The sequence below is a fragment of the Ipomoea triloba genome, chromosome 4 (genome assembly GCF_003576645.1).
Source record: "Ipomoea triloba cultivar NCNSP0323 chromosome 4, ASM357664v1".
NCBI classification, from domain to species: domain Eukaryota; kingdom Viridiplantae; phylum Streptophyta; class Magnoliopsida; order Solanales; family Convolvulaceae; genus Ipomoea; species Ipomoea triloba.
Window position 1 is genome coordinate 15,089,561 of NC_044919.1, and position 9,822 is coordinate 15,099,382.

The following is a 9,822-nucleotide window of genomic DNA, read 5'->3' on the forward strand; positions in this document are numbered from 1 at the left end:
TGATTTTGTCATTTTTGACTTCAACTCAAAAAATTTCAGCTTTTGCCCCTAATTTTTTTTGAAGATTTATTTCTTTCACAAGCTTTTATCTTCACCTCATACAAATTATAAGTTTGTTAGACTCTTTTGTTCTGCCACTGTTCATGACCATTTGTTATAGAATAATGGTCGTTTATGGAGAGTTACAAAGAATATTACTGTCATAGTTAATCTATAAATGTTAGCAATATTGTTTTTCTAATGGCTAAGCATGATGACTACTATGACCAAACCATTACGATGCAAGTGTTAGCAAGAAAGTTACAGTATTATCTCTATTTTAATTTGTAACTAATCATCATTATTCTCTAGCTCTTTTTCTCTCCCTTTATGTAGGTAACATAACATGGATGCTGAGTATACATATGTTAGTACAAGGTGGAACCCAACACAGGAGCAATTACAAATCTTGAGAGACTTATATTATAATAATGGGATGAGGAACCCATCTCCACAGGAGATAAGGGGTATAACACAAAGGTTAAGCCAGTATGGAAATATTGAGGAGAAGAATGTCTTCTACTGGTTTCAAAACCAGAGGGGTCGAGAGAAGCAGACAAAACGCCTGGCTAAACTTGCAACTGATGCAGCTGCCCCCCAGGATTTGCAACAACAAGCTACAGCAAGAGGGTTAGGTGGGCGTGATACAAAGCATCCAATGTTGGAAACCCTCCCTCTTTTTCCAATGCATAGCGACAGGGCGGACAAATCCAAGGCCGATATGAATAGCTCTCATCAACCTTCTCTTGAGCTTACCCTCCGTCCTTACTCTCCTACACCTTAGTTCATCCATGGTATTTGTTACCATGTCAGTGGGGCCGCAACAGTTATATATCTTTCGTGAAGATGCTAGGTCGAAATGTTGCGTTTGAGGGCTATAAGAAGGTGAAAGGAATAAGGAACAAGAAAGTGCAATAAAGGACTTATATTTCTGAAGGTTTAATGCTTGTATTTCTTAGTTGGATTCTATGTTTTTTATTTTTCAGTCTTTTATTTAATCAATTTTCTAATATTCATTCTCTATTTCTCTGATTTTTCATTTCTCCAAATTTCTTATTTCAGTTTCCAAATTTAATTTTTACATTGTATTTGAACTTCACTTTTTATCAAAAGGAATCATCATTATCTTAGGGGGATATTTCGTTACAAATTTTTACCCAACGCTTGGTGTGCATATCTGACACACATAGACAATTACTTATATGAGTTTCGTCAACAGTTGTAGTGCAAGCAAATGTGAACCTAATCATCTCCACAATAAAAAGAAGTAAATTCAATAAAAACAATCAAATAATTTAGGCAAAAAACATCTAAAATGCAAAAATTCTAAGATGGGAAAAATAATTAAACAAAAAGAAGAATATAAACTTAAATTTAAGAAGTAATTTCAAAAAAAAAAATTCAAATAATATAGTGAAAAGGTACCTAGAATGAATAAAGTGGGAAGAACGTAACTATGTTATTTTGTGTGAACTCTTGGCCTTGTGCTATTGTTCATCTATGTTTTTCACTTCACCATTAGAAAATTGTATTTATGAATTCTCCAAAAACAAGAAGAAGAAAAAACGATTAGAATGGAGGAAGTTTACAAATTTGGAGAAATTGCATTTAATAAACAAGTTTTCCATTTGATTACCAACTACGATATAGTGTGATGGTATTGTTACCATTCAAAATGGGTGGTCACAGAATCAAACCCTGGTAGTGGGGCATTGATTCTTCTCAAAAAGATAGATACTACCTTGTAAAGAATTAAGAATAAATTTTTTTTTAAAAAAAACAAGTTTTCTATTTTTCAAATTTCTAATTCTCCTAGTCATAGCTATTTTCATAGTACATCACTCTTTACCCTTTCAAAAAGTGTCTTTTTAAGGTGTAGAGAAGGATAAATGGAATCATACTTCTTGAGCGTGATCATGGCCTATGAGTGACTTACTCCATTGGGTTGCATCATCTTGGGAAGGCCAAGACTGGCGGATGTAAGGGTAATCTTGTCGATGAAATACCAATGGGGTTAGCAACACTTGCTAAGTAAGGGTTTACTCCACCCTGTAAAATAAGTTTTTAGATTTTTTTTTTAAAATAATACAGTAACTTTCTCAAAAGAGATTATTTTGTAACCTTACAAAATATTATAACTTTCAAAAATACATATGTGGAGATATACTTTTCAAAAATCAATTTTCGTACATACAAGAGAATTTAATATTTATACATGGAGAATTAACAATCTCTTCAAAATCCATTTAGAAACTGAACCAAAATCTATGTGCACACCCCCAATAGATTCCAAGCTATTGGGTAGTATATGATCTAAGTAGCTACTCTTGGCTACCTCACCCTTATAAATTTGGAAACTGGATCACAACCTATGTGATACGGCAAATTATTGTGTGGACAATGGTCCACACAGCTGTGTGGACCATAATAAAATGTGCATTTTTAATGTACTGAATGTACATTATTTTTATACTATAAAAATAATGCACATTCAGTACACAAATAATGTATATTCCCTGAATACAATGTACATTATTTTTATATTGAATGTACATTATTTTTATATTGAATGTACATTATTTGATAGTGTGGTCCACACAATAATGATTGATGTGATACACCCTCATGGGATTCTAAGCCCAGTGAGTGGTAGTTGGCCCAAGTGAACAGTAATTCACTTTTACTGAACACTCACAATATAATGGGTTCTCTAAAATAAATCATTTCTCCACAATAAATACTTCCTCCATGAAATACGGATTGTTATGCCGTGGACCCAGGTCCACCTTGCAAGGTGGACCTGGGTCTACATTCACATACACTATACTCTACATTCACATACACTATACTCTACATTCACACTTTGTAAACTCCACATTCACACATTACAAGATTATATGTTTAGTAACTATATTACCACTCTTATGCATTCACACATTCAAAACTCTATATTCACAAGTCTTGTACTCTATATTCACAACTTAAGAACTTCACATTCACACATTACAGGGCTATAAGTTGCTAGAACTTTTTAACTCTATTACAGATTCACACATGCATAACTCTACATTCACGATTTCTATACTCTACATTCACACTTTGAAACCTCTACATTCACACATTTCTAGGCAACTCTACATTCACAAAATCATAAGTCTACATTCACGATTTCTATATTCTACATTCACACTTTGAAACCTCTACATTCACATATTTTTGGGCAACTTTAATTCAACAATGTGTTTACTAATTTAATAATTAAAAAAAAAAAAGAAGAGACAAAACGACGTAGTTTTGGACCCAGGTCCACCTTGCAAGGTGGACCTGGGTCCACGGCATAATTTGCCATGAAATACAATTTTCTCCAAAATATTTTCCAAAACATTTTTTTCTCTACATAATTTATCCAAAATCATTTTTAGTCTACAATGTAGAGGTAATACAATTTCTTGCCGTACGGATTTATATATTACACAAAATCATTCCAAGCCAAATATTTGTACATACCATATACCATACCTTTACAAATATATATCCTAGGAATAATTTCATACTTAAAACACATCCCACCATTTTCAAATAACACCTTCCAAAAGAGTTTTCACAAAATGGTCACATACATGCCATACTATAAAATCCACTTAATCACATATTTTCATATCTTGATAGAAATACACCAAATATATTACAGACTTTAACATACTAAAATTTTACATTTACCACATAAACTATACATAAAATATATAAATATATATTTTTTAAAAATCTCTATACCACACGCATATACTATACATATATTATTTAAAACCATTTTTTTTTCAAAAATCTACGTACGTTCATGCATAGCCAAGATCATATATATATATATATATATATATACACACACACACAAATAAGCATGTACATACGCCATCCACATTCATGTATATATATTTTAAAAAGAAACAATCATATATATATATATATATATATATACACGGTTACATATACATATATAGTAAATAAATAAATAAACAAATGTATACATTTTTCTAGGAAGCATAAACGTAACACGGCAACCACAAGAAATTACAGAACACAAAATATACATATTAACTTTAGTTAATAATCACATAGGAGATTCCATACACAAGAATTTGTAGGAAAATTTTCACCAAATTAACATGGTCCATGAACAACATATTCATACTTTAAGAATTTTCATAACACATCATGTATACAATTTACGAGCAAAATAAAGTAGGGACATAATCCACTTACAAAAATATAAATTTTTATACCTTTAAAAACAAAAATTTCACAGAGTAGAATAAAGAAGTGGGCATAAACACTTACCGTTAAAACTTAATCTCCAAAATTCTTCTAACTTCAATTGTTTAAGGACTCCTCCTCTATCATCCATCATCCAACAATATACATAAGCATTTGATCAACTCAAAAATTCCATATCTAATCTATCCTTAAAAATAATAGCAATAATTGCACTTACTAGGCTTGGAGATGATTCCAACTCTGAAAGAAATAAGAAGATCATATGATAATAAATTTTTTTTTTTTGAAGTTGACGGCAATAGAAGAAGAAAGGAAGATGAATTTTTCTTTTCCTTGTGTATCTTGGCTAAGGGAAGAAAGAGGAAAGAAGAAGATCACCTCATCACATTAACAATTATATCCATAATATATAATTGTGATAAGATCAAATAGTATTTGTAACATATATAACTTCCAATCCAATCAAAATAAATTTTATTTAATTAACATTATATATATTACATATATCTTGTAACGTACATATATAATATATAATTGATGTGATTAAATTATATTTATATATATATATATATCAATGTTGCAAAAATCCCGCCTAGGCGCTAGGCGCCGGTCGACCGCCTAGCGTGTCACCTTAAATGGTGGTCTAGGCGCCTGGCAGGCTAGGCGAGCGCCTAGGCCGCCTAAGCTCCGCCGAGATCGCCTAACCACCGCCTAAGCGGCTTAGGCACTGACCACCTAGACCTTCTAGGCGCCGACTGGACCTTCTAGGCACCGACTAGACCGCCTAGTCGGCCAATTAACTATTGTTCTTTTTTCATTAATGGGTTATTTCACTCAAAACAACATTATTTTGAGTCAAATAACTATAAATTGTACAAACTCTAGATATTTTTAGGTTAATATTTAATATTTTAGTATTAACTATTAAAGTATTATATAATTTATACGGAGTAACCGAGTAATTATTAGTCTTTAAAAAATTAAAAATACTTAAACAAATTTTAAAAAAAAATAAAAATAAAATATAAAAATACACTGGCGCCGATTAATCCCCGCCTAGGCGTCCTAGGTGCTAGGGGCTCCCCGAGCGCCCGAGGAACGCCTAGCGATTTTTTCAACCATGATATCTATATACATACATATATATATACATACATACATACATACATACATACATACATACATACATACATACATACATACATACATATATATATATATATATATATATATATATATATATATATATATATATATTATTTGAGCACGAGGTGGGGTGGTATCCCCATCCTCAACAGGGAATTACATTTTTTTTCCTCAAAAATTTTACCCATTCCCGTTCTCGCCGGAGCAGGCAAATTGCCATCTCTAGTCAGGCTCTAGACAAATTTTGACTATATTAAAAATATAAATTTGAATAAAAATTGAATACTATAATAACCAACAACTATTAATGATAAATTATATTTTTTTTTAAAATGCAATAAAATTGATATTAATAAGCTACTCAAAATAGCTTTTTTCATTTTTTTTTATTATTGGCATTAATCTATCAAGCCAAAAAGTTATTTATAACAAACTAATTTTAGTTATTTAACCAATTCAAATAGCTATAGTTGTTCAAACAAGTCAACCTTTGATTTACACTCATTTTAGTTATTTAACCAATTCAAATAGCTATAGTTGTTCAAGCAAGTCAACCTTTGATATTTTTTGGTAAATTCACTAGGCCCAGGGAGAATCGGTCACTTGTGGGAATCAAACCTAAGTTGTCCTGAAATTCTTTTCCACAAAAAACCATTTTCCAAACACCCTGATTATTTTGATCTCTCATTTAGTTATGTTTAGCTTTATAGGGAGTATTAAACTTTACATATGTTGTTTATTCTCCATGTCACTCCTTCATTTTTACACAGGGAACAATAGACATTCGGAACTTAACAAAAAACTAACTAGTGTGATGACATGAAAAACTAAAATATTGTTATTTTAAGATACAATTAAAAATGACATTTACAGCGCAATATAATGTAAAGTAAATTGTTACTACTTTCCTATAAACTAAAAGTGAAATTTACTACATAACCAACAATACTATATAATGGCAAGAACTTCCCCTAATAGGATCACATTTAACATCATAAAGACTGGTCTTTGTTGCAAGCACCATTTTCATTTACAAAGAGACCAAACAAGCTCAGATCATGTCCACAACACTCACTTGGTTGATTGGCATTAAGCAGAGTTTCCATTATCATAGAAATGATGTCGGAAGTTTCTGAAAACTTCCTCATACGTTGGCCTTTTATATTCAACTACCTGTTATTTGGTCCCATTAGGTTCCAGCTTAGTGCATGCTTTGACAAATATATCACAATATCTTCTTAAGTTATCTATCTATTAAATGTTAATCTTTACTGAGTACCTTTTCAATGACTTCTTCAGGACTTGCCCATTTCCACTCTGAGAATTCTGGCTTTGCTTCACCGGTTGCTAAGTTAATCTCGCTCTCATCTTTAACAAGCCTCATAAGAAACCTATCTTTGGCAAAAAGCAGAAGCCTTTACTGAACAAATCATGGGTTTCCGTTAAAATTCTGACTTCAGAAAATAAAATCTCAACACAAGTGTTTGTTAATCACTTCCAGCACAAAAGGGGAAAAGACAACCACTATCCCTCAAGGAATCAGTCCTATATCTCTTTCTTCCCTATTTCTACATTTGTATGCACAGCTCAAACACTAGTGAACCAAATGTTACACAAGTGTCATTTGAATCTAAGTTAACAGATCCACTTAAAGATTAACTAGGAATGTTACCATTTGGACATTTTCGGTCAACTATCTCTCTTTTACTTGCACAACTTTTAGTGTCCTCAAGTGGCATTTATTTGTAAGTAATAGTTCAAATATAAGAAGTTCTAATTAGCACACGGCTAATTTAGTCTTTCGTTAAACACTAGAAGCAGGGTTAACTTTTGGCTTGTTTGATCATGATTCAACTTTCAAAAGAAAAAGGTGATGTCTTTTCTATTAAGCTTGTGTGACATGGGAAGGGAGGAAAGAAGTCAAGGATGGGGTATATATATAACATTGATGAGGATCGGGAGTAAGAAAGCAAGCAGGTAAACAATCAATAGAGTAGCACAAAATGTTCTATTTGATGCAAGAATATTACCTAGTTTATCTTACTCATTATTATAGAAAGTTCCGTAGACAATTGTGGTGGCCTGGGTAAATTATGAGCAATGAAATTACTTAAAGAGTGAAGGTACAGAATGGCCAGTCCAGTTTGAGGGAAACCCCACTAGAACATATGTGAAGTGTCACATATGAATAGCGCAACAGGATAACTAGTATTGTATAACAAGAGATCACTTCCATAATTTTCAAAAACAATCAAGATAGCTAAATGCCACATAGCTCATTAGCCTTGCCTTTACATAGAAAAGAGTAGCAATCTTGTGATTCTGTACAGATGTATTAAAGAGAGGAAGCATACCATTTCTGTGCCTGTCCATCCCATTCTTTGCCCCAAAGACGACTCACCTTGGCTTTCACAGCAGGTGGGAAGTCATAGTGCAACCACTGTGGAACCTGACAAGTCAAAAACACCGTTAAAATCAATGTATCCATCCCTTCTTTTCTAATAGAATTTTCAAGGCTTGTCACTTATTATGACCAATGGAATAATCATCTGACAAGCCCATGTTACAAGCTTCTTGAAGAGTAAAAAAGAGGACACCAGACTCATTTTGTTGGGGAGGAGAAGGCATCAAATATTTTTGGCAATTTCAAACCCGCTCATTCAGATTATGTCATTGCAAAATTTTTCTGAAAAATGTTATCTAAATCCAACTGACACTGCATATGTATTTATGTACAGGAAGGGGATAGAGAGATGTGATTGGAGAAATACAGAAACTTCAGTGACCTCTGCAATCACTTCAGCTGACACTACTCCAGTTTCTTCGCGCAATTCTCTAATTGCAGCAGATTGTGGATCTTCTCCATCTTCAATGCCTCCCTAATAACAATAACAATATAGATACTAGATGACATAGCAGATATAATTAACTCATATAAAAAGATTTTAAAATTAGAAAATAAATCTGACAATACTTCAGAACATGTGTGGCATAGCTGAAGACCTGAAGTCCTTCAAAACTCAGGTCTAACCATCTAACAGAATTACTTTAGTGATCAACTGAATGGAATTTTGAAGATTTTTCCAATCAGTTACTCAAAGAGGCTACAAGAGCTTGCAACTTTATGATGAGAGCATCGCTCCATAGTATAAAAAATGCAAAGTCACTGGATTGAAATGATTTTGTACACACACACACAGACACATTTCAAGCATAAATAACAAAGTAATCAGTTGAATGTTGAATGTATGAGAAAAGTTTAACAGTAGTCTCACCTGTGGCATTTGCCATGATCCATGAGCATTCAATCTTGAAGCCACAAACACCTGCAAGCATATCTCAAAGGATCACCATCACTTCAATGACCTAATACCATTTTAAAACCACAGCATTTATTAAAGTGATGTTTATAATCACTCATTACCTGCCATCCTCTTTCATCTCTCAAAAGAAAGGGGGAAAATGGAAAAGATCTATTAAAACTGTCACTAGCGAGGAAAGGTGAAGTTATGCTTATTACATGTACGAATTCCAAATACAGCCTTTCCCCAGCCCTATTTATCTTCAAATTATTCCTTTTACTACATCTACATCCTATTTAATTCCATATGTATAAAACGCATAACAGTATAATATCATGAGCTACGAATAACTAAACAAAAGTAAAATTAAAATGCTCATAAATTCAGATAACTACACCATAACGAAAAAATATTTTGAAAACGTATGCGTTTACCAGATTATCATCGTTGATTAGACAGATTCCAACGTTGGGACGGTAGCCCGAGGGTAAACCCTCCAATTCCATTGAAAGCTACTCAAAATAGCTCAGAAAGCTCAGAAACAGAGTTTAGTGAAAGAAATTTGGAAGATTTTGGCCCTGTTTGGTAAATGGCTGTTGGCTGGTTGGGTTGGCTGTTTGGGTTAGAAGATATGATTTATTGATAATATTAGCTGATTGTAGAAAGTTGTTTGATAAATTAGCTGTTAACTGTTAGCTGTTTGATATAATTTTTTTTTGCTTTGAGTAGCCTTTAAATTTTAGCATTTTGAAGTTACAAAAAACTTATTAACCAAACAACTAATAGTGGTTAAATAAGCCAAAATTGGCTGATAGGCTGATTATTTACCAAACAGGGCCTATGATAGAGTTGGTGATTATTGATCAATTTCTAAATCTTTAAAATAGTCCTTTATTTAGTCCATATTTTAATAATGAGTTTTACTAGGTAGATTCTTTCACTTTTATTTTATGACTAGTTTTTCTTATGGGAGATGCGCAAAAAATATGCGCCCAATATTAGTATTTTGTATTAAAATTTTAAATTTATTTAAATTTTAATATAGTAAAAAATAATAATAATA

The 9,822-nt window shown here is 32.3% G+C and overlaps 2 protein-coding genes across 2 annotated transcripts; one reads left to right on the plus strand and one right to left on the minus strand.

Moving 5' to 3' along the window:
* The first annotated feature begins 385 nt into the window (after positions 1-385).
* On the plus strand, positions 386-823 carry LOC116015867 (protein WUSCHEL-like). Its single transcript, XM_031256035.1, has one exon. It carries the CDS (start codon positions 386-388, stop codon positions 821-823), a length of 438 nt encoding a protein of 145 aa, XP_031111895.1.
* A 5,449-nt stretch (positions 824-6,272) lies between these two features.
* LOC116017030 (nudix hydrolase 25-like) lies at positions 6,273-9,300 on the minus strand. Its single transcript, XM_031257535.1, has 6 exons — positions 9,194-9,300; positions 8,733-8,783; positions 8,229-8,336; positions 7,812-7,906; positions 6,737-6,848; positions 6,273-6,630 (listed from the first exon to the last, which is right to left on the minus strand). The coding sequence occupies exons 1-6, from the start codon at positions 9,263-9,265 to the stop codon at positions 6,547-6,549; spliced, it is 522 nt and encodes a 173-aa protein (XP_031113395.1). The 5' UTR covers positions 9,266-9,300; the 3' UTR covers positions 6,273-6,546.
* Between the last annotated feature and the right edge of the window lie 522 nt (positions 9,301-9,822).

Excerpts from the sequence above, each read along its gene's own strand:
- LOC116015867 (XM_031256035.1), top strand. The coding sequence starts at position 386 with ATGGATGCTGAGTATACATATGTTAGTACAAGGTGGAACCCAACACAG.
- LOC116017030 (XM_031257535.1), bottom strand. The coding sequence starts at position 9,265 with ATGGAATTGGAGGGTTTACCCTCGGGCTACCGTCCCAACGTTGGAATC. Across the intron at positions 7,907-8,228 it reads CAGAGGTCACTGAAGTTTCT|GTTCCACAGTGGTTGCACTA; the intron begins GTATTTCTCCAA and ends TTGACTTGTCAG. Across the intron at positions 6,849-7,811 it reads GATGGACAGGCACAGAAATG|GTTTCTTATGAGGCTTGTTA; the intron begins GTATGCTTCCTC and ends TGCCAAAGATAG.